At 48.9% G+C, this 24128-nt stretch overlaps 7 protein-coding genes across 7 annotated transcripts; 4 read left to right on the forward strand and 3 right to left on the reverse strand.

The window, feature by feature from the left end:
• Nucleotides 1-1698: 1698 nt before the first annotated feature.
• ASPBRDRAFT_137561 (uncharacterized protein) lies at nucleotides 1699-2134 on the forward strand (the record flags this gene model as incomplete). The annotated part of the gene is made up of 3 exons (XM_067618910.1): nucleotides 1699-1736; nucleotides 1824-1944; nucleotides 2060-2134. Coding segments are annotated over 3 exons (234 nt in total), but the record flags the coding sequence as incomplete, so codon positions are not given.
• Nucleotides 2135-8088: 5954 nt separating this feature from the next.
• On the reverse strand, nucleotides 8089-11843 carry ASPBRDRAFT_200658 (putative ARF GTPase activator (Csx2); the record flags this gene model as incomplete). The annotated part of the gene is made up of 5 exons (XM_067621465.1): nucleotides 8089-9484; nucleotides 9543-9633; nucleotides 9745-11422; nucleotides 11519-11652; nucleotides 11780-11843. 5 exons carry the CDS (start codon nucleotides 11841-11843, stop codon nucleotides 8089-8091), a joined length of 3363 nt encoding a protein of 1120 aa, XP_067473901.1.
• Nucleotides 11844-12829: 986 nt separating this feature from the next.
• ASPBRDRAFT_48591 (uncharacterized protein) lies at nucleotides 12830-13486 on the forward strand. Its single transcript, XM_067626120.1, has one exon. It carries the CDS (start codon nucleotides 12849-12851, stop codon nucleotides 13194-13196), a length of 348 nt encoding a protein of 115 aa, XP_067473902.1. The 5' UTR covers nucleotides 12830-12848; the 3' UTR covers nucleotides 13197-13486.
• ASPBRDRAFT_361589 (C2 domain protein) lies at nucleotides 13391-15554 on the reverse strand. The gene is made up of 2 exons (XM_067623449.1): nucleotides 14592-15554; nucleotides 13391-14533 (listed from the first exon to the last, which is right to left on the reverse strand). Exons 1-2 carry the CDS (start codon nucleotides 15389-15391, stop codon nucleotides 13564-13566), a joined length of 1770 nt encoding a protein of 589 aa, XP_067473903.1. The 5' UTR covers nucleotides 15392-15554; the 3' UTR covers nucleotides 13391-13563.
• On the forward strand, nucleotides 15464-15808 carry ASPBRDRAFT_137562 (uncharacterized protein; the record flags this gene model as incomplete). Its single annotated transcript, XM_067618911.1, is given in 3 exon segments — nucleotides 15464-15515; nucleotides 15561-15711; nucleotides 15727-15808. Coding segments are annotated over 3 exon segments (285 nt in total), but the record flags the coding sequence as incomplete, so codon positions are not given.
• A 527-nt stretch (nucleotides 15809-16335) lies between these two features.
• On the reverse strand, nucleotides 16336-20215 carry ASPBRDRAFT_48594 (DNA repair protein RAD16). Its single transcript, XM_067626121.1, has 10 exons — nucleotides 19162-20215; nucleotides 18779-19108; nucleotides 18619-18727; nucleotides 18482-18556; nucleotides 18375-18433; nucleotides 18089-18309; nucleotides 17984-18030; nucleotides 17809-17935; nucleotides 17003-17755; nucleotides 16336-16939 (listed from the first exon to the last, which is right to left on the reverse strand). Exons 1-10 carry the CDS (start codon nucleotides 19942-19944, stop codon nucleotides 16708-16710), a joined length of 2736 nt encoding a protein of 911 aa, XP_067473905.1. The 5' UTR covers nucleotides 19945-20215; the 3' UTR covers nucleotides 16336-16707.
• A 310-nt stretch (nucleotides 20216-20525) lies between these two features.
• rad7 (DNA repair protein Rad7, protein) lies at nucleotides 20526-23252 on the forward strand. Its single transcript, XM_067626122.1, has 6 exons — nucleotides 20526-20815; nucleotides 20875-20913; nucleotides 20982-21009; nucleotides 21112-21660; nucleotides 21716-21881; nucleotides 22044-23252. Coding segments are annotated over exons 1-6 (1800 nt in total). The 5' UTR covers nucleotides 20526-20813; the 3' UTR covers nucleotides 23060-23252.
• Nucleotides 23253-24128: the final 876 nt, after the last annotated feature.

The following is a 24128-nucleotide window of genomic DNA, read 5'->3' on the forward strand; positions in this document are numbered from 1 at the left end:
GTATAAGATGATGCACGAGAGGAAATCAGATGGCACATAGCAGCGAGTTCCAGACTCCTTCACGTCGTGAAGACTGGAAAACGAGCGTTGCGGCGAAGGGGCACGTAGGGCACAAGCACTATGCCGTGGTGGCCCTCAATCACGCCAAAAGAAGACGGGACAATGATATTTGAAGGAAATATGGTATCTGTCTCTCAAGCGCCTATGACAGCCACCGAAGAATCCGCTTTTTCCCGGTCCCTGAAATCAACGAGATATAGGGAGATTTGGCGGCATTGATGACTGTTGAGGCGGATGATCACAAAGAATTGTCGGGGAAGATAGTTTATTGGGAGTGTGGGTTTTTCCCACCCCCATGGGCGTTGAGTAGGGGGTGGTCGAACTTTAGAAGTGAAGGGTAAAGGGAAATGAAACACCAAACAGTCCTGTGGGATCGCTACCGAAGGCGAGGGAAAGAAACGGAAGAGGGAGGGAAAAGATAAAGACGACTATCAACAAAACATACCTTTGGACGTCAACAGATAGGGAGAGCGATGACAGAAAGACCGTGCCCCCCACGATGGTGGCAGAGAGAGAGGCACCCTGCAATCGACAGTTGGTGTGGCTTTGATGTCGGTGATGGGGGAAAACAACCACGATAATAATGAATAATCCTTGTGTAGACGCACCGTAGCCAGACCTTAAGCGGAGACTATGGAGAAGGAGGGCCCTCCAGACCAACCAGGTCAGCAGAGCCCAAGTAGTCCAACGGATCTTCTGACCGTCAGAGCTCGGAAGGGCAGGTCCTTCACAGCCAGGTGGGTAAAGAAGACTATCGGAACGGAAATGAGGGCAACAATGGGCCCCCCTTAGGGACGTGTTCGTCAGAACCCAAGCCCAGTCTATACTGGTGACTGACTGGTGGTGGCGCACAGAGGATCGTGAGACCGCGAGAGTCCAATGATCTGGAGCCCTGTGTTCCTTCCTGTCTTCCGCCCTTCTCTCTCGTTTCTCTTCCCCCCCCCTTTGTGGCGGTGGCTCCCTCTTAGCCTAGGATATCCACAGTTTAGAAATCGGGGCTGCGATGCGGATCGGGCCTTGCTTCGACGCTTTTAGTTCTTTTCCCATGCAGAGGCCCAATCAACTATCACGCACGATCGACAACAAGCTTGATCCGGATCTTTTCCCGGAAATTTCACCCAGACGCAAGCAAGAATGAAACTGTGGTTTGCTCGTACCGGGGATCCGGTGAGAAGAGAGCTAGCGAAGAAAAGACGTCGATGAGGTCAAAACATCACCAGTAGAAGAGGCTTCCGGGAATAGTTTTTTTTCACGATCTTCCAAGTCTCTAAATGCCAAAGAAGACAAGCGTTCAGGTAAGAGTTGAAGATAAAAACCGTACAATGGCAAGATCAAGGCCGAATGCAATCGGGAAGATAGGACGGGGGAAAATCAATACCACAACCGCAACCACAAGAAATACTAGCAGTAATCATAATAATAGTAACAATAATAACAGTAATAGTAATGGCAGCAACTGTAGTGATGGGAAAATTCACAAAATAGAAAAATGGAAATGAAAAGAATACTAGACAAAAACGGGAAAGGAGAGGAAAATCATCCACTGGAGGGAATAAATAAAATAATACAAAAGAAATCAAAAGAGTAAAGATGGAGAGCGAGTAAAGAAATTATACTCCAATCACGCAGAGCGGGAATGTGGCTCACTTCAGGAAGAAGGCCTGGAAAGGTGGCATGTCCGAAAAGAATAACGAAACAGCCACATTCATTGAGAAAATGGGGATGGGCGTCGTGCTTAGGGTTACTTTGAATTAAATCTAAAGGGCGTTTGGCAAGAGGGTGAAATGGATGGTCTCGATGGCATCGATGGCTTTTGTAGGAGGCCATGATTGGGTACCGGAATTCTGTCCCCAGCCGGTGGAATCCATGGATCTTCCGCTGACAGTTTAAAAAGGGGATTGCCAGTGATATCCCGAGGACCCAAAGAGAGCCTAGCCAACCCGCTTTGGTAGGATGAGCAAATGTAGTAGGGGGAGGTTATGTTGCCGTGTAGTAGTAGAGGACACTGCTTGAGAGTGGCAAATTTCGAGAGGGTCCTGCATGTAGTGGTTCCGAGCGTTTGATGGGGCCTTAGCCCGAGGTGCATGCGTGGCAGTGACCATCGGGATTGACAGCTGCAGTGAGATTTATAGCTCCAGAAAAATAAATTGATCTACAACGCGATACTCAGCAGCATGTGCCTTGCCCTTTTTTTCTTTTCTTTTTTTTTTTTTTTTGGTGCTTGTTTATGGTTACAGCGGTCCTTGAGTTTGCGTCGATGGCGGTCACAAAGATGGCTATTTCAGAAAATCAGCATTTCTTATTGGACGATCGGAGAATCTAGGTAGCGTTGAGATTCATGAGATATTAACATTATAAGGAAGAGAGACCGGACAGGAGTGTGTGGCAATTGCAGATTCCGGAAAAACCGTTGGTTGTCTACTGTGTTGGGGGGGGGGCGCGTGTAAGGGTGAAAAACAACTTAGCCACGGCCAGCCCTAAGACCAAACAGACTGGAGGCGGTGGGGAATAGGAAGAACAAGGCAATGGTGATACTGCGTACCGTGATTGTCGAAGCTCCAGACGGTGTTCGAATGGGCCACCCCAAATCCCGTCATGGTCCATACTAGGATTAAAGATCGGTTCACCTTAGAGCCAGTCATTCGGGAGAAAAGAACAGCTGGGAACGATTGTGGAGACGAAAAATTGGATGAAGAAGGGGAGTACTGTGAAGGAAAATAAAATAAAATATGGATGAAGAAAAAGATATTTCCACAAAGAGATGTGAATCAGAATCGAAAATATTGTAATAGTAGTAATGATACTTGATGGACAACGATAGCGAAAGCTAACCTAGTACTCCGTAGTCTGCCACCTGACCAGGCAGGGTACTACATTCCCACTAGGGCCCGATCTCCATCCCGCCCAATGTAGTAGTAGAGCGTCAGAACAACCACTCCTATCATTCGATGTGGCACGTAAGCAGCATAGTTATCCCCTCCCCTTCCTTATAGCTGAAGCCCTGTAGGCCATGAAAGTCTTTATGGGGACGCGATCAACTTGCAGAATTCTTCTGCCTGCATTGTGGCCACCAAGTGGAAGCAGCTTACACAATAAAGTATGGTAGTTCCCTTTCTTTTCCCCCTTCCCAATCAGAACCAATCAGAGCACAAGTCACCGGTGCTGAGCAAAAGACATGCATCCAACCTTACTACTACTACTAGCAGTAACCAGTAGTGACCTCTATTCTACAAGGTGGTGGAAACTCCATTGTTGCCCTCTACTGTTGCCCTCCATACAATGTACTAACTTCAGTAGTTGTTTACTACTACTCGTGTTTATTCTTCAGTCCACCAAGTCCAGCGATCCGACCTTCATTGTCTGTATGAGAAGATTACACAGTTCCTAGGTGGTACCAAGATCCGGAATACCCTCAATCTCTGGTACTAGTACTCCGTAGTACCATGGGCCTGAACAATAGTTACTATACTTTATATATATTAGCCTGTTCCGATTTCACTGGCTGTTCCTCATCGGTTCATTCTCCCGTCGCCTGGAGCTTCTGATTTCCCTTGATCCATTCTTCTTCTTCCCCCCACCCCCTCTTCTTTCCTTTTTCCCTTTCCTTTTTTTCTCTTTTACTTACTGATAGTCTAGCCTTCCTTCTACCCGTTCCTGAATCCAGCCCCATCCTTTGTAACCGCAGTCTATTGCCTATTCGGTACCCGGAATTAGTGGCACCGCATGTACCGGAGTATTTCGTACTAGCAGTGCTTCGGAAGGCTCCACATCTGATTTGGGGGACCGGATGGGATACCAGCCAATCAATGCAACACCACTTGAACTTCATCTCATCCTCTTCCGGAAACCCCTTGGTCCAATCCGAGCCGCCACCAGCGGCGTGGCTGGGTCCTTCTTAGCAAGTTAGCATATGTCGTGGTCAGCACCATGGCAAACACCCCACTATTGACTACTTTTCCGAGCTCCTTTTTTTCCCCCTCCCCATTCTCTTTTCTAATCTTGCCCCAGGTGCCTCTTCTGCCGGGGCCACTGTGTCATTCTTCTTTTTTCCTTCGGGGCTTGATCCCGAAGAGTTGAAAATGAGTCAAGCGACGACAACTACCAAGTTAGTAAGTAGGGACTCAGTGATCAAGCCCAGGTTGGGAAAATGGACGAGTTTGCTAGGGTGCAGAAGTCTGGCGCAGGACCAATGATAGCTGCAGGAGGCTGCTGACGATGGTGCTCCTAAGGTCACGCTAAGCGGCAGCTTTGTTGAAGTGGAGATCGCGCTGCCTTTTGCGACTTGTGACCTGAATTCGTTGAAGCCGTTGATTCCATCCACTAGGTAAGGTAGAGTTGGGTGGAAATGAGACAACAAAGCTTCCTTGAAGCCCTCCTTCGCCCTGGTACAGACATTCGTCCCTTTCCATACACGGGGGCTCTTCAATTGCAGCTCCGACCGGGAACCTTCCTTGAGAGGCAAGGAGACTGACTCAAGGCAGGGGACGTTCTTCTGTATAGACTACTTCATCCATCATCAATCATCATCAATACCAGAGAGTGCCAGGGACGATTATCTCATAAGGATGGTGTCTATAATTGGTCTGGGATATTAAAAGAGACCAAAACTACTGTCCGATATGTGACAGACTACTAGATAGTTCCCTGGCCTGGTGAGGATGCCTCAATGGTGCCCGAATGCTTAACTCTCAATTCGCAGCTGATGTTAGCACTCGATACTTCTATTCTGTCCCCATACCTCGGTATCGAGATACAGTACCAGTATGTATACAGATAAATACACAATACACACGCTGCTTGATGCGTCAGGTATTCGCGTGATTACCTGTTTAGATACTAAGTAGTTATTAGAATCCCCCAGACTGGGTACTGTTCACTCATTACGATACCCAGCCACATAACCTACTAGATAGGCATAGTATACTACTAGTATAGAAGTATCCCTCTGTAGTAGATCCTCCAGTTTCAGTGAAAACCACATCAGAAATCTTCACCAGAGGATGCCGAGAAATTTATGGCATCAATAATGTCGACGCCCTCCAGATGTGGGAGAGATTCCCGGGAATCGATCGTTCCAGAACCTCCCCAACAGCCTCAAAACTTCAACAAAGGCGAATCAGCAGTAGCGCCTCCCAACTACCTTTCTACTACAAGAGAAAAGAAGACCAAAAAATCCGTCAACATAATCTTTACCATAGGTTTCACACAGTGTCACCCTTCACCGAGCCATTGGCTTGTTCCCTTTTAAGCTGTGTAATCATTGAAGCATGCTTCTCCGGCCAGCTCTGCAGAGCCATCATGCATGCACCCACCCAGGATTGAAAGCCCCCTCTTCCCCTCTCACCATTACTGGTATTTGATCAGTCTGCTGGAGAAAGGTTTGAGATATGCAACACAGGGACTGCGCCCACTTAGAGTATGCGGATTCTTCATCCGTCTCGGCTATCATTCTGTTCCCGCTATTCGAAGTTGAGAACTGTCATGACTTACGACTATCACTGCCATAAACCACCCAAAGGATGGAAACCATTCGGCCCATCTCAGGTCAATTTCGAGCTATGAACTAACTCCTGCTGCATTAGCACGGACCCATCCAAGCTCGGTGAACCCCATTCTGTCGACTGTGCCTGGTACCTTTCTAGGGAAGCAGGGGGCGGTGGATGCAATGGGTATACAATGCCCTCAACAATAAGGAGTGATCCCTGCACATCATGTACACCGTATGGCATGATCGATCAATCTCCCTCTTAGAAGGGAGGGGGTAAAGTGAAATGGAATTTGCCACCCAAGAGGAGCCAGACAGGTGGAAACCACTCCATCATGGCGGGGATTGACATGGGACTAGCCAAGTGGGTAATGGATGTGTGTGTGTGTGTGTGCGTACTCTGTAGACTGACTTGAATGCGTTAATCACAAAGCACACACCAACAATAGAGCTCCTCCTGCACCACACCCACCCCCCTGCACAGCTTGCAAACCACGGACCATCTCAGCAAGCACCCCAATTCATTTCGTCTTCGCCCCAATTTCAGATCTCGAGATCATTCCCCGACCAGGTGAGGGGGGTTTGGAATCTCATCGAAGGAAAAGATTGACCGCGATCGTCCGTTTCTTCCCACCGCGGCTGCCTCTCGAACGCCACGCCGCAAGCAAATGAATATGACGTCATCGGATGCTCTTGAATGGGGCCGCGAACACCTCACATCCTCCAGCCTTCTCGTACCCCCTCATCTACGGCCTCTGATGATTCGAGCATTCGGAAAATGAGGAAATGGATGTGGGATCCATACAGCCACAGCACTGGTACCTCTGTCTGACTATGAATAACCCACCAATTGGTATGAGGAAGAGAACTGGACAATCTTACCACGGGACGAACGATCCGCCCATCGATTTCATCATCGGCCGACTAAAATCATATACATGGCCCTGACAATGCATGACTGCATCTGATTCAAGCCTTAGGAGAGCAAATGTGACTAAAAGTGTGGTACAATGTACACAGCATACCCAAAAGCCAGCGCTGACTCTGCCCACTAGCATGGATGCTGTCTCCAATTTCGCTAGGTATTTTGCGTACACCACCACCACCGCCCACCCCCCATAGTACGAAGTCCCAGGCTGGTCTCCACAAACGGGAAACGCCATCTCGCCAGCTCATCCCCTTTAAGGTATTAGGCGCTGCGGTGGCTTGTGTCGAGCTACGGCGATCGCCCAATGGGGACGTTGATGGCTCTGTAATTCGCACGAGGGGGGACAGATAGTGATGCCTGTCGCCGACATCATGCGCGCTTATCAACTCGGCTCGGCGGCGGCATGTGTCCCTTCATCCGCCAGGACCGCCAGACAGGAGGGATCATCCTCATCCTGTCGGATACCAGTCACACCGAAGGATATAGGTCCAACTATCGGTGGCAAAGCAACATTGCAGAGGCTGCGCCAGCTGATTACCACATCCCTGTTCAATCAAAACTTCCATTCTTCCTCTATATCCGAGTGCGCAGTTTCTCTCTTATGGGTAAAGGGCTCCACTGCTGCTGTGTGTAGTCATGATACAATAGGTCCCTTCTCAGCCGATTGTCTTAGCCTTCTTTTTTTTTTTATTTATTTTTTTCTTTTCCTTTTTTCCTCTTCACGTCGCATATGTTCTGCTCACCATGTTCCACCGATTTGCCGTGTTTCTGTGCCACTTCATTCTCGATGGCGTTGGATTCGGCCTTCCGGCCTTTTTCACATCCAAGGGGCGAGCTCCAATTGGCTTCGCCTCCTCAAGAATTGTGACCGCCATGGCGAATTCCACCCTGTATGTGGAAATTGGAGAGGCATAACCATCGCTCTCGATTTAGGCTCGCCTTGGGAGGGTTACTCTCACGTTCCCTACGAGCAGTGGACTATGACAGGCACGATGCGGGCCTACTGTATAAGCCTGATGGGGAATTAGATCTTGACCAATCAATTGCGTAGTCTGCAATAGTGTCTAGAAGCTCATATACAACATGGACGTTCATTGAATATCGGCATTAGCAGAACAGGTCCTGGATCTAGGTAGGGGAAGAGCTCGAACACGGGCGTACGATGCCGGACCAGCCGGATCTTTGCTCGAGTTTACATGGAATTTTGAAGGAGAGGGGACATTTGCTGACAATACGTGAAGTGGCCAGCGTGTAAGATGAACGTCGGCGGGTAGAAAGGAAGAGGGCCAAAGGCAAGAGGAGATAAGGATAAACACGGTGGATAGTGCTGGATGGGGAAGAAATAAGACGCAGGGGTATTTCCCATGCGTCACCAACAAGGTATTCACAGAAAAAAACAAAAAAGACTAAAGTGTAGTATATTGCATACCGACAAAAGCATACTGTTCTGCCGGCAGCTATGCAGACCGCAAACGTCTCAAACAACAAGAGATTCAACATCACATCGTGTCTACTTGAGCTTCGTTATAATTACTATTAAGGAATAGCCCCATCAACATGCCTGGGAGAAAGGGCTCATGAACAAAGTAAGAATAGCACTCACGAGGAAGACTTGCTAGCGGTCGATTCCCAAGGAGGCAACCTTTCCAGCAAACCTGGCCCCGGCGCTGCCCCTTTTCTGTAATTTCTCGCGCTCCTTGCTGTCCAAGGAGCTCGGCGCCTGAGTTGTCGGAACGACATTGTCATTCCCTGCGCTCCGAATTGTAGGTACTGATCCGGGAGAATCGGCTGCAGCTTTCCCAGGTGTTGGCGCAACTGGAGGCGCACCATAAGCGGATACTCTGGCAGTTCTTTGGCTCAGATATAACTGAGCGGCTGATGAAAGAGGGATGGGAGGAGGTTGTGAGGGAATCTCGGCCCCGTTCTGGACCAACAGTTCTGCGATAGGGAATGGGATGGCTTTCACCGTAGGTGCTCCACTAGGTTTGACAGCGAGGTTTGAGGCTGCACCAGGTGATGCTGGATCCGCTGCAGCTAAAGCAAGAAAAATGGCATGAGTGCTGCGAGAGCGATCAGTAATGTTCACATTAGCACGAAGGGCAATGCCATATAGGACGCCCTGGATGTCATTCCTTTTGATCGCAGCCAGAAGGGTCTCATCTGGGGTGGTGAAACGCGATAAGGGGGAAGGAAGTGGCTGAACAAAGGCCCGTTCACTGTACTTGGCGGTGATGAACTTCAGCCGCTGCTCACGAGTCGAAGCCGCCACTGGTTTTTGAGCCTGATCGAGGGTTGCCTCCCAAATCATGTTGCTGACACGGTTACCAATCTGCAACAGGATTTCAACAATATCATTTGAGAAAGAGTTAACGTCCAGAGTGAGCGAACGGATCTTAGAAATGTGTGTTCCAAGTGACCGGTGGATACCACTGCACTCGATGCAGAGGACAATCCCCAGGTTTATTGAGACCCATTCAACCTTGGATGTAGACCCGCAGTCTGCACACCAATTATTACCCTGATCTGCGTCTCGGATGGTTTGAAGCAATTTCGAAGGATTCTCCTCGAAACCGAGACCGTCGCCGCGTACGTAGCTTGGCCTCGCACCCACAGTTGTACGGCGGGTGACACTGTTGTTAGACCCTGTTGACTGGGAGTGTTGGACAGAGTACGAAGTGCTCTTCCCGGTGAGCACTGAGCCAATATCGCGGCCAATGGACGTGTTGTCATTGCCGGACGAGACTGGGGGCGGAGACATGCCGCGACCCTCAACGGCGCTCTGCAAAGCATTGTTGATCGCTCGAATCCAGTTGGCCATGTCTTCCTCTGATGTGGCTTGATAAATGCGCTTGTACTGCGGTGTGATAACCTCGAAACAGAACCGTCGTTCCGCATTTCGAGCTTCTCGCACGGAAGCCATTCGCAGGTCGATAGGATCCATGTGCAAGTCTAGTTTCTGTTTCCAATTGCTATACTCTGAGAGCTTTCCCTGATCTAATACGATCCAGAACCTGCGAGGAGGTTGTCAGTTTGGAAGCCCGAGTCTGTTGGAATTGGGGACAAACTTACTTATGCCAAGCCTGTTTGTTCATTCCTTTAGGATCAATATGGGACCCTGGGCGAGACAGTGCCCAGAGTAAACCTTCCTTCCTCTGCTGGCCTGCGACGGTGTCAGTGGTTATGATAATATACGAGGAGAGGAAAAAGAAAAATAAAAAAAAAAAAAATAAAATCTGCACGTCCTCCCAGAATGACCCCAAAGGATACGTACCGGTTGAACTACTGGTAGAAGCGAGGATCGAGGGACCGCCTGGGTGGTTGCCAGAGTTGGCCTGCGGCAAAATCGAAGAACTGTTGCTGATGACACCCCGCAGTTGGGACCCTGTGCTATCTGCGCGTCCGAGCTCGATCTCGGATTTGGGGTTGCTGCCACCATTTCCTGAATGTACCGATGATGCACCCGCAGTGGTCAGAGAGTCAGGCTCGATATACATATTGCTGGATTTTTCCAGGTTCCTCCGCTTTTCTTCCCTTTCTGTCCTTTGGAACTGGAATTCCTTGTCCGCTTGGTTCACCTCATGAATGAGCGCATCAAGTTGGGGAATCATATCATCCACCTTTTTGGCGGCTGCCAGAAAACTCTTCGCTTGGGTGTCAGCATACTTAGTGAGGTGGGAAAGAACCTCTTGCTCTTTACGGCCACCATGGAGATCCTGCATGAAGGACGAGTAGTCGAAGCGCTTCAACTCGAAGTTGCGTCGCTTTGCCTGGTACTTTGAGTCACTTTCCACTCGCTTCTTTTCCTTCAACGAGTCCTGGCGTTGACCGAGATAGCGGCTAACATAGGCGTAGTAATCTCTGCTCTCTTCCTCGAATTCCTTCTTCTTCGCCTCCGCCTGTTTGATGTCATTGTTGTATAGCTTAACCAGCGGTTCTATCACGAGTCTCTGGAGCTGAATAGTATTCAAACGTTCGTAATTCAATATTTGGACTGCAGTCTTCTCGAAGTAGTGATCAAGAGCGGGTTGTATGGCGTTCGCGTTCGAAGTCGAGGCTTCATTTAGGGCGGAGAGGAAGGCTTCCACGGCTTCGTTACAGGCAGACTGTGCCTGCTGAGCTGCTTCAGCTTTCTTGAGGACCTTCTTTATCTTAGCACGCATGTTCCCTGTCTTCTGTTCCAGAGCTTTCATCGTAGCCCGGAATAACGGACCATCCTCAACCACACTCATGTCCTCACCAGGACGCGAATGAGGAAGGTCGACCTTGACTGGTGGCGGAGGTGCTGAGGCGTGGGGCAGTGTGGTAGTTGTATCACCGGCTTCGGGGGGTGTAACAGGGACATTCTGTTGAGAGTTTGAGGCGGCGTCCGCGTCACTAGAATGGGAAAGGACGGACTGCGACGAGGGAATACGATTGCGGAAAGGGACGTTGACTTCCAAGTTTGGCGAGGAAACTTGTGGGCTTGGAAGCGAGCGTACCGTGTTGTGTACCCAGAAAGAGAAGTGCGCAAGAGTATTCAACCGGTTGGCTCTTTGATCATAATCCAGAAAGCTGCAGCTATTTCTCCAACCACCTCCCTTATCCTCTGCCACTTTTGGGGGCTTCCATTTCCAGGACCAGTCAAACTGAACCGAGGGACTACCCGCGGTGGAGTAGTCTCCGACTAGCTGCACATTGGAATTATTCTGCAAGTTGGGATTGGCATGGAATTCTCTGGTGATCAAATTGTCCATTTCCTTCGAGTTCGGCGCATGCGCAAACGTAAGGCCCGTAAGCACCGTGTCGGCGACTTCAGGCAATGATGTTGAGACACCATTGACGGTTGAATTCGCAACATTTCCCGTCTGTGTCTGTCTCAATATGAATGTAAAATTAAAATTCAGCTCGTCTTCGTTGTTTAATCGCAGGAGGAAGGTAGGCACAGGGGCAGACGGCGAAACATCGGGATCCTAATAGTCGACAGAGAGCGAGGGGTTAGTTACTGAGAGGACTTGAGAGGCGCAAAGCAATGGCGATGGCCTCAGGAGAGATTGAAAGCCGATTACCTGTATATACTCTATGGGGCTGTCGTCGCCGATCTCACGCTTGGCAGTATATCGCGTAGCGGGAAACGAGTTCGGAACAAGGGTTAATAGCACGCGCCGTTTTGAATTCGTTATGGTCACGGAAGCGATTGTGACTGGTAGGCGTACATCTGGTTAAGAACGAGAGAAAGAGAAGGGAAGAACCGAAGGAAAGAACAAGAACGAAGACAATACCAAGGGCAACGAGCATTTGGAATCAGCGCCACAGGGACAGAAACTTACACCTTGTCTGATCCTTGAAGTACAAGTTCCCGGAGTCATCTAGACGGCTTCCAACATTGCCCATGATGAAGTTGGTGGGGGCTTGCTATGGAGATTGAATTACCAGGCAAGAGAGAGGTCAGAGACGTGACCGGGGCAGTTGAAGGTCACCATCGACAGTCGGCGTGCCCGCAGTCGGATCAGAGGCCAGCCTGATGATGAGAATGCGGCGGTAAACAGACCACACACAGTGTACTGCTGGTCGTCATCCAGGCACCAATGCGATCGCTAGGGTGGCCGTAGTCAAAGCGGTTGGCCGCAGATTGGAGCGCGAAGAGGGCCGGAGAGGGAGGGACTTTCAGAGGGATAGATTATATGCGGGAGTCAGGAGGGAATAACTATCAGGTGGTCGCGGGCGGAAATCAATAAGGGCGACAAGCGGGGGCAGGAACGGGGGGGGGGGAGAGGAGTCTCGTTGGCGGTAATTAGCCCGGGCTGGGTTGCTGCGGAAGGAGGAACGAAGTGATCTCAGTCAAAGACGTAGTGAAGAACAAACAAAATGATTATTAGGATGGGGGTCGTTTCGATGGAGGTAGAGCAGGAGACTGAAGGAGTGAAAGCGACGTGTAGTATCAATTTATTACGGCGTCGCAGTAAGAAACGAGATAGAAGGGCATCATGATTATTATTAGCAGCAGGAGGGAAAGTACAGGTAACTATTAGTTTTCAGTCGGTGTATGTAAGACGGATGAAACACACGGGCTGGAGGGGAGGAGGGAGGAGAGAGACTGACTGACTAGTCTTCTTGTAGTAGAGAGGGGGCTGAAAATTGGGGCTGGAAAGCCTGAAGGTATGTATGTATCTAAGTATCTATGTATGTACGAAGTATGTACGTTATGTATGTAACATCATTGATCCGATCCGGGCTTTCTGTCACTTTGTTTGTATTACTTACTGCTTCGAAAGTAGGAATCCTTGTACATTCCACGTGCTTGTTTTCTTCTTCCTTTTCCTTGTCACGGGGATAGTTCATATTTCAACTACATATACTTACATATGTCCGCGGGGTTCCCATCATCTGATACCTCACATGGTGTATGCTGTGCAGAATAACAGTCTTACTGTTGAGAGGGGACCATGCACTGGGGCGGATATTGGCTCGTGTTCCGTTTTACGTACACCCCCCAAACTGTGGGGTGCTGTTGATCCGACTCGTGAGCTCTTACCTTTTCCTACCCAAAAGTACCCTGGACCACAATACCCACCATACAAGATAGCCTACATAATGGCTTGTATCTGCCTTGCTCTTATCCTTGTGGTAGTATTGCTACTCTTGGGCCACAAACCTATGATAACCCTTCCTAGCTTTGACAATTATGTAGGCAATGATCAGAATTTAAAGAAGGAGAGGCATGAAGACTGGAGACCCCTCACTTAGCATTAATTCATACACAAAATGAATAATAACCCGCTTTCTTCGAGGGCCTGTCGACATTAAACCAGCCGCGCCGTATTACAAGATATCGTCAGTAAGAATACCCAGGGTAGAGTAAGGGAAAGGAAACAACAAAAAAAGGTAAAGGTCATCCATGAAGGCGCATTAGGATGGTGGGGGGTTCTTCCACCACGTGAGGAAAAGGGTGAACTCCCTGAGGTTGTAGGTAAGTTGTTGATGTAAATAGGGGATGGCAGGATTAATAGACGCTGGAAGAGACGACCCCCCCCCCCCCCCCTTTTCAATTGAGCATGATTGGAAGCTAAACTCGACCATCAGCGAAAGTGGCTGTGCTGTCATCCACGCCATTCTACTCGGCGGGGTTTGATGTTGCTGAGCTGTGCGCTGGCGCAGTCCTTGAACGCCCAGACGGACTCTTAGTATCATCTGGACTGCCATGGTGGTCTGCCTGCGCCCATCTCATCATTTGACCCTTCATGTCCCGCATATCGTGTACCTTTTGCGCAAAGCCATCCCGCTTATGAGGTTGTGACTCACCGCGCTCATTCAGCTCGTCTTCATCCGAACTGGATATGGAAAGCGAAGAGCTATTGCTGCGCTGGAGAAAGATCATATGATTGCCCTCGTTCTTCTTGAACTCTCTTTGTTCATTCTTCAGGGCCCCCATTCGCTCTGCATCCTCCTTGCAATCGAGCGTGGTCACGTGAAGGCCTGGTAGATTGGCAGAGATGAGCTGTTTCAACAGAGGCAGGTATTGACCATTGGGACGATAGGTTCCACTATCATTGTCGATGAAAAGTTCATAGTCGGCCGGATCGGTGGATATCTCCGGCTCTGCCAGCGACTCGTCACCGGAGTAGCGTGTTTCCGATTGATTGATCGATTCCGGGTGTCGGGGATGGCGATGCTTCAGGCGACGCAAGAAGAACTCACCAGAGTACGCGATATAGATCGATACATCACTATGCATCGTATGTTTACTCAGCAAATCAATCCCAAATTCCTTCCCCGTTTCGGTGAAGCGAAATTGCCCATCTAGGGTAATGACATATGTAAAGATCCTCCCGCCTTGAGCGTAGTGCACAAACTCAAGAAACTTCTGGGTGAGCTCTGGACACGGGGAAGAAAACTGCCCACTGAGGGTGGTCTTGTCAAAGTTATAGATGCGATCATGTTGATGATGCAGCGCGCGATTAAGTATCCTTCCACGTAGACTGTGTGACGTGAACATTCCGGCCACAAATGGCTTAAATTCGACGTAACGATGATAGAGTGCGGTAGGCACAGGGCCCTTGAGCTGTATTTGGATGGCTTGGAAACTGAACAGAGAGACTGTAAGCGCATTACGTTCTTCAAATGTTATAGGGCTGGACGAACTTATATCGAGTGACGGTTTTCTTCTCATCACGCTGGCTTTGGACCTCATCTTTAGTCCCCGCTATCCTCCCAATGAGGGGAGAAAAATGCTTGAACCAGTAATTTGGTCCAACGGTATACATATGCGCCCCTTCATCTCCTGGTGTTTTCCCTAAGCACTCCACGCTGATTACTATATGCGACTGCACATCCAGACGTCGCGACGCCAGCGCGGCGATGTTACCAAACAGGTAGACCCGCTTGCTGCCCATGCGCTTCTTCAGGCGAAGGTTCTGCTCCTTTATGCCGGGCCACTGCCCATTGACCGAATCCACGTCCAAGTAAGCGTTCCCGAGTTTGTCATCATGGTCCGCAGCGTCTTCATCATATACATGACATTTCAAATGGAATCCTGACGCAGGGACATTGGCAACGATCCATTCGCTATTCCATTCCGGATCCCGATTTTTGCGCACGGTAGGTGTTCGGAAGGACATAACGGGGTCCTGCTTGTGGCGTTGGGGTAGATCAACAATCAATTGGGCGAGCACATAAGGGTCGGAAGAAAAAGTCCCAAAATCCGCGCAAGGAAGGTTGACTCCACGATGGAAGGTGAATTTGAGTGTATAGCCCGGTGGTGCGTAGGGATATGGAGTGCTATCGAACCCCCCAGCAGGCTCTGACTGAGACGCCTCGTCACCATTCAAAGCAGCCCTCATAGCGGCAGCCCGACCCTGCATCTGCTCGGACTTGTCATAGAACTTTGGGCCATATTTATCGACTGGATGCCGTCGCCGTGTTCGGGGTTGGGGTTCTTCCATGATTTGGGGGCCAAGAGCGGTGGCGATGATGGTGGGTGGTCGCTGTCGCTCCTAAGTAGTTGACTATGGTAAGTAGTTGCCTGTGCGAGGTTTTGCAATCAGCGGACGGGATGTCTGTCGCGTAGTGCCCCAAGTGAATGGGACGGATATCAGACGATCGGCAGGTTAGATTTAAAATCCCCTATTGATGTCAGTGATAATGGGGAGCCCTGGGTGATAAAAATTGCGATCCACGCATCTCGGACCAAGAATGGGGCAGAGGGAGAGATCCAATGGGTGCTTGGCCTTCCCCTAACCCCACGGGATGGAGATTGGAGATTGTGAATCTACGCAAGCCTTGCAAGGCTAAGGCAGTTCAGTGGCATTGGCCGGAGGGCGGCTATGACGATGGCGGAACACGCGGACCCCGACGGATAGGGCAGAGAAAGGAAGGAGAAGAGCGCATTTGAGGCACAAAAAGCAGGTTGGAACCCCTCCATCTCAGGCGCCTTCAGTGGTGTGTCTGACATCATTTCCAGCGCCCTACGGGGATTTTTGTGCAAGGGAGATACGCAAGAGGAGACACGAAAAGTACCAATCAGTCACTAGATAGATACACAGTGGTACTTTAGGATGACCTGCAGATAAAATTGTTTGGTTGACCCTCAGGGGATCCCGAAGCTAGTTAGTTAGAATCTCTTACTAAACCTACTCAGCCCTCCTGCTCGAAAGGGGAAGGTGAGAAGGAAGGTACCAAAGTACGGAGTACATCCCTTTGAAATATACTTACTCCATACGATCTTGGTATTATCGTTATTTGCCATAGTAACTACGCTATTCATATGTAAATTAATGCATTGCATATAAGCTTCCTCTTCAAATGGACTGCTACATACGACCACAGGGTGTGGAAAATAGGGCTTCCCGTCCGCTCAGCCGTACTCAAGCCACACGCCGGGAGGTTAGTAGTTGGGTGGGTGACCACCAGCGAATCCCTTCTGTTGTATGTTTTTTTCTTCTATTTTTCATCCCTTCCTTACTCCAGTAAGACCTGATCGAGTGAGTGAGTTATTGTGGCAAGTGGCATACTCGAGCTGTTCGATCAACCTGGACAGTCTTTCTACTGTGTGGAGTATATGCCGATTTTCCAGAGCGAGTAGAACTTCATTGAGATTCTTAATCCATAATATGCCAAATTGTGCATGCGCCGACCACCAAGAACGCCGTCACAATTAGATTTCAGAAATTACTCCCGAGAGTCACTGCACTTTCCTTAATTGTGTGTTCTTATGTCTCAATTGCCTCGGCGCTTGTCTCCCTCCTCGGTCCGACCAAACTTAAGATCCTCTGAACAAGAATTGCATATCTTCCGGGGTAAGCTTCTCTAAAGCTTCCCCTTGATCTTTGTTGATGGTGCCATTGATCAAATTGGCCTTCTTTTCTTGTAGCAAGACAATTCGAGATTCTACCGAATCTTCAATGCACAATCGGGTTATGACACAAGGTCGGCGTTGACCGATGCGATGGCATCGGTCAGCACTCTGCCACTCAGCAGCTGGGTTCCACCATCTAGCACCAGTAGAGTTAGTTGGGGGCACATTTGTTTACTCTCTGCAAGACAATGCCACTTACGGGTCAATGATGAAAACCCTCGAGGCCTCGGTGAGATTCAAAGCCACACCACCGGCCTTGAGGGAAACTAGAAACACCTCGACATCGACATTGTTCATGAAGTACTCGATAGAGTTTTGGCGTTGTGCAGGCGTCATAGTGCCATCGAGCATGACGGTGTTGAAACCAGCCCGACGCAGACGCCATTCCACGAGCTGCAGCATCGAGGTGAACTGGGAGAAGACAATTGACTTCAATGTCCGCTTCTTGCTTCTCAGTTTATAGAGCTCGTAAACAAGCATCTCAATCTTGGTTGACGACGTCCAGTCCTCCATGCGGATCCGGTTGATGATGGAGTTCTGCTTGATGTACTCTTCCTCTTGCTCAATGTCAGGTTGTTCGAAATCGATTGACAAAGGGATATGGCACCGAGGGCAGTCGACGGTTGAGCCCGCATCGAATGACTTAACGTAGTCTTTGGCGCACCTTCGGCAAAACTCATGATGACAGCGAGAACGGATTGCTTCTTCCGCCGGTTCATCGCAAATACAGCAGACAAGTATGTTTTGCCCGGTTTGCGCGTGTTTCTTCAGAATAAGGTCCGGGTGGTTTGCAACTTGGCGCATCTGCATGATAAGACCGAAAATATTTGCGTAATTGTTCAACATGACACCGCGGCTCACATACGTATCAAACTGTCTTGTTGTGTTAGTCATAATGCTCTGAGAGAAATCACGTTCAATTTCCCCAAAAAATTCGTTATGAAGTATAACACTGGAACAACGTTAACACTTCTCTCAATCCACTTGCGCGGAGAGGTTACAAACCGCTTTGGTGGAAGCTCCATCGAAGCCGTATGGTCTCGTTTCACTCGCCGCAGCATGATCCTATCAGTTATGAGGCGTAGCTTCGCTAATGCCTCCTTGCGGGCTTGAGGATTGTCCCTCTCGGTGACTCCGGGAGAGTTAGTAAAGACTCGGTGTACGTTGATATACAACTTACTAGGGTTCAAGATCTCCTGGTTGAAGATTGAGACATGGCTGAATCCACTATATCGGGAATAAATTTAGCTTTTCGCCAATGGTAGGTAGTCAAGAAAGACCGTACCTATGTCTGCACTCAGTGCATCGTTTCTCTGCATCTTGTGACCAGTGCAGCAGCTGGCACTGGCATTGCTTGCAAAAGTAGCAGGCAAATGGCCGGACATCCAAAAAGCGAAGAAGAGAAAAGAACTCCCCAATCCGATTCTGGACTGGGGTACCCGACAAACACCATTTGTAGTTTGCTTTCAGTGCAAAGCATGCACGGGCGACACTAGTTGTACGTTGCTACAGACGTAAGCTGCCAAAGCTTGATAACACGGCATCGTGCGGGGACACAAGACCAACTATACCTTGATGCTATGCGCTTCATCCAAGATCAGGCGGTGGTAATGAATAGAATGAATGACGCCTTTTCTGGTTAGTATAAGCGACCTTAGTAGAACACATCACTTCTTACTGTTTTCCTGAATTATTCCATCATTGCGAGTCCACCCTTTCAATTCCTTACGGTGAATTGATTCGAGACCAGAATCTGAAGAGATCATGTTATGTCAGTTTTCCGTACATGTAACTCATTTTATAGGTTCACCGCACAGGAAATCATTATCACGTCAAAAGCCAGAAGGTCCTTCTTGGAGAGAGTTTTGACCTTAGAATTCGAATTGTGGTAGATGAGGACATTTAATTGGCCGTTCGTATATTCCTAGTCTAACGTATTAGCAACACTACGAGTTTAGGGTTCTGACAGGCATACTCTGATCTCTGATTGCCATTGCATCAGAGCAACTGGAGGAACGACGACAAGCGACGGCCTACCGGCGGGATAATCGGACATAAGAAGAGAAACGGCCTGGATTGTTTTGCCCATGCCCATCTCGTCTCCTAACAACCCACCCTTGTAATGAGACTTTTCTTGTTGCATCATCCAGCTCAGGCCTTCAAGCTGGAATGACTTGAGTGTTCTCGATATGCCCGGAGGCTGCTCCGCCATTATCGGCGTTATCAGAGGAGTGTTTCTCAGTTCATCCCACATTGTGACGACACATGGGTGTTGCCTTTCCAGCTTTTGTCTTTCCCTGGCAGCCTGCGCATTTTGTTAGATATGGCGTGACAGATAATGCAATATATGAAACATACACGGTGCCGCCTTCTTCCTGTCTCTGCTGGCTCTGAGCGAGCATTTCTGCCTGCCCTGCGTGTAATCCCTCGTGTGGCGGTTCGGCCTCTGGCATTCCGCGTATTTCCGATCCTGGAGCGTCTCCTTGGAACGAGAGGTTCATCCTCACTTGGAGAAGATACAGAAGAGACTGACTCAATGTCAGTTGAAAAATCGTCGTCTATTCCGCCATCGCCCACATCAATGGGGGATCCCTGGCGAAGGCTACCCTTGTTAGCTGATCGAAGAGACCTTCTCACTCCGCCCGAACGGGTCGGTCCCATGGATAGATCCCCATATGTATCGTTATCAGGATCGAGCCCGGGTACACTATCTTCTTCAGCAGAGTCGTCCATTCTGGTTTGAACCCGTCTCGAGGCCCTTCGTAACTTAAAAGGTGGTTCTTGATATTCTTGGGCCTGAAGGTGCTGGGCCAATACTGCATCAGAATCTTCAAGTGTGGAATGGCCTGTGGATAGTGTTGCCGAGGACCTCTTAGATCCTCGTGGTGCATGTAAAGACATAGCACTCGATCGTAATTCGCGGGCACGTGTAGAGGCACTGACCCTCTTTCCCGGTCGGGTTGTATCTGATTCCACAGGTGTGAGGGTCATACTGGTTGCTGGGGTACTGTATGCAGGTGTTACGTCTTCATCTCCCGATACATCTCCGATTGGAAGAGGAGAAGCAGATGAAGATGACACCGGTTGTCTCCCCAAAGGGATTGCAACTTCGACAGAGTATGGTTTATTCCCATAAGACATCTCCGCTGCCACCGCAGGCTTCCGGCCTATGGAATCACTTGCATTTTCTGAATCGTTTGAGTTCCCAGTATAAGCTGATGAGGATGCTCTAGCCAGTCTCGCAGAGGTTCGCCTAGGTATGGACGAGGTATCTGGTGGTGCCCGAAGTGTTAGTCGCTGCTAATAAAAGTTCTCATTGACTTGTAATCTTGTATTGTTTAGGTATCCATATAATTCTTCCTGCCGTCATTGTGCCTTTGGGGTTCGAAATAGACGGGAAGATCCGACAAAGAGGCCTTACCAGCTAGTGGGGTAATCCCCGTCCTTGTGGTCGATGACCTTCTCTGCATTATGGTGAACCAGGTGACCAGGTATTCTGTGAGAGCTGACCCCGATGAGTGTGAGATAACTTGATGGTTGTCACAGTCGTATTTGGCGAAAAAGTGAGGCAAGCGGTTGATGCAGCGCCACCCGGGGACCAATAGCTAGGGGAGGTTGTGTACTCCGTACCTTGGCCGCGGCTTATCGGAATAAAGGGCCAGGATGATGGGACTTTGGGGCGAGGGAAAAAATTTTCTTTCTTCCCAGAAAGGCTTCCCTGCATCGATTTAGCCATTTGATGGAGCAACTCTAGGCACCGAATCATCGTTTTGCTGACTGTTGCCTGGCCTCGGCCTCCCTTTGGATTTAATTGTTATCATTTCCCCTTGGCCGAACACGAAGCGATAAGCCCGCCCGTCGACTCTCGCGTTAAGTGGAACGCGAAATCACCACGGGTTCCTGTGACCTGCAAGTGTCGCCACCCTGATTGCCTTTCAGTAGAACAATCGTTCTATCAGCTATATTCGTCTACATTCGTCTACATTCTAATCTCATATTAGGTTTCAAAAATGTTTGTACTAAATTCACTACTGAAGATATATATTCTGGTCGCTGACAGCAGCATATCAGGGCGAACAGAAGGCAAACGAGGAATCAAATCAGGGGCCCGTATGTTCTCGATAGGTTCCATTTTTCCCTTGTCGTCATCCGTATTCTTTACTGAAGTCACTATCTAGGCACTCTGCTTTGACCGATTTCTTGGCTGTAAGTAGGCGCATTTTGTCTGTTCCTGCTTCAGTTGTTTCAATGGTCATTTGTGACTTCTCCTGGCAGCCTCACCACTGACAAACTCATGATAATCTGCAGTCGAACAACATATCTGCTGCTCAGATCCAGCAAGATCATTCTACACGACTAAGGCAATTTGAGCGCCGGGCAGCTGTTGAACGACGAGAAGTTGATCTTGATGATGATGATGATGATGATGATGATGAATACCAAAATCCGGATGAGTCGGCAGCAGACAAGAAAAAGCGGAAACGGAAAGAGGCTGTCGCCCTTGCAAAGATCAAGAAAAGCAAAGAGTTTGCTCGTCGTAAGGCTCAAGGCGCCGGTGGATCCGATGACGATGATGATATCGCCCGAGAAATGATGTACAAGAATTCCCAGCCCTTTGCATATCAGCTCGAGAATTGCGAGACATGTGGCAAACGTTTCACAGTCACCCCCTACAGCAAAGCTGGTCCCCACGGAGGTCTTCTCTGTGCAAAATGCTCCAAGGAGCTAGCGGATGATAATAAAAAACCCAAGGCTAATAGGCGGGGGCCACGGAGTGGTCGTCGCCAGAAGCAAAGTAACCTGCTCGATGGGCTTGCTCAACCGGGCGCTCCGAGCTTAGCAGAGATGTGTACAAAGGTACGTCAAGGTCTGATCACAAACATGACCGTCTGCTAACCTTCAGTTGCTATAGAAAGTAGCTGACAACATCAACGATATCGAAGAGTTTGGGGATCTGCCCCCGCAGTTGCTTCATCGTCTCAGTCAGATATTGTGCAAGAGGCGTGTCTTGACTTCAAGAACACTTAATTTGTTTCTTCGGTCAGAACTTAAGTTCGTTGATATATATGATGCTGCAAGTACGTTCTCAAATTCAAGTTCGGTTCTCCACCCCCCCCCGTTTTATTTCCTGTCCCTTTGATTCCTTTAGCCTTATTGTTGTACCATCACTTTAGATAATTAGATCGTCTCAATCTCAGTGTGTCAATAGGCCAAGGTATGAGGATGCTAATTTGCAACAGAGCTTGAGACACAGGATTTCGAGAAAATCTTTGCTTTCATGCCTAATTTGTTTCACGTGAACCTTCGCTTTGCTGGTCAAATGAAAGATAAGGTAGTCGAATACTTGTTGGACCGCAACTTGAAGATCAAGCGTTTGCAGCTAGATGCTACGAATTTGATATCAGATGCATGTTGGCGGCAGCTTTTCCGAAAATTGGGGCCTCAATTGGAATCACTCAAATTATCCAATCTTGATTGTTCTCTGGACGATGACACCGTGGAAGTGATGTGCAGGGAATGCACAGTGCTTCAGCGACTGAAACTAAAGCAGTGCTGGAAGATGGGTAATCGCTCTCTCCAAGCTATTGCCGACCTGGAATCCTTGCAGCACTTGTCTTTGAATTTCGTTCAGGAAGTGGATAATGAGATCCTTCTCAACACAATCTCAAAAGTCAGCCCACGCTTGCGGACGTTGTCCTTGGAAGGACTATCTACCGCAGATGACCGTCTCCTGGATCTTATACATCTCAATTGCCGCGCCTTGACGAAACTTCGCTTTTCTGACAATGCTGTGTGTAGTGACAGAGGCTTCGTCTCTCTCTTCACCGGCTGGAGTAATCCGCCATTGGAATTCGTGGATCTTTCGTCTACGAGAGATGTCGATAATTCGAACCCTGATGGACCTGTAGATGCAATTGGCCTTGCATCCCAAGGTTTCGTGGCTCTCATGAACCATTCAGGGCCCGGGCTACAGAAATTAAACATCGCATCTTGTCGCCATGTGTCTCGCTCTGCTTTCGAAGAAGTATTTGCGGTCGGGAAAACGTACCCCAAGCTCGAGGAACTAGATGTTTCTTTTCATACAGTTGTTGATGATTATGTTGTTGGTTGGATTTTTCGGTGCTGTCCTAAACTCCAGAAATTGGTTGCTTTCGCGTGTTTCAACTTGCGAGATGCTCAGGTTCCGGCTGGAGTTGCTTTGATTGGCGGATTGAAAGCTCAAGACCCCATTGTCCTTCAGGGCCATCACTACTAGATAAGTCTGAGGGCCCCTGCCCCTGCCTACCTGGAATGATGAGCAGCTCATTCATTGTGTGCTATTGGCGCAACCGCCATGCCCATCTTCCTTTCTGTCTTTTGTTGCTATATTACTAGTCGATAGGGTGAAACATACTTATCGATTTCGGTCTCCCTAGACTAAGCATCACAATGGAACGTGCATAACGAGCTATATTAATGAATGAATTTCTGCCCATGTTTCACGAAAGTTCTGTGATTGGGCAATGGAATCTACCGTAACCGGCAAGTGGTTGATTGCGTCTTTATGGTACCGAAGCACAAAATAAGTACCGGATGGATAGCTATCGGCTGTCTTATAAGAGGAAACGTGTTATTGAATAGTACAATACATACTACCTGCTTTGAGTCACGGGGTGTATCGAGCGACTGAGGAATATGACAAGACTACGTACTTCATACTAGTATCATAGCTGAAGTCATCACTACACACGGGTAGTGGGACACAAATACTGTCGAACTAAAATACCCTATATCGCATATGATAACCCAGCTTGTTCACGTAGCATCCGCATAGTCATGCTGACAGTGGACGACTAGCTTGTAACTAGTTAGAGTGATCATCCTCCGAACGACCGACTTGATCAAAGGGAGATGTTCAATCTGACAGGTAGTAATCAGCATCAGCATCACTACTAATAACTTGTAGAAGATAGTTAGTTAGCTTTGAGTCGCCGAAAAGGAAGATTAAAAGAGTGAAGGAATGGATGCTAACCAGCTGAGCGGCTATATTAATCGAATGTCTGACTGAGCGGTAGGAGAAGAGTCATCTACTTCGAGACAGGAATGCCTAGCCTTCGAGAGGTACGTCGGATGGCGGTAGTTAGTGGTTGGGCCCCTTACATGACATTTGACGGCGGTGGAATGGTGGAATGCCTTGGAACGGACCGTGTCCCTATCAATTTAGCTACCTCGGCCAGTTCTAGGCCTGATACCAACCCCCCACCCCACCTTTCATTGATCTCTTTGGGGCCTTCCTCTTTCTTCGTTTTGGAGAAGCGAAAAGAATCAAGAGAAAGTTATTTCCG

The sequence above is a fragment of the Aspergillus brasiliensis genome (assembly GCF_001889945.1).
Source record: "Aspergillus brasiliensis CBS 101740 unplaced genomic scaffold ASPBRscaffold_19, whole genome shotgun sequence".
NCBI lineage: Eukaryota > Fungi > Ascomycota > Eurotiomycetes > Eurotiales > Aspergillaceae > Aspergillus > Aspergillus brasiliensis.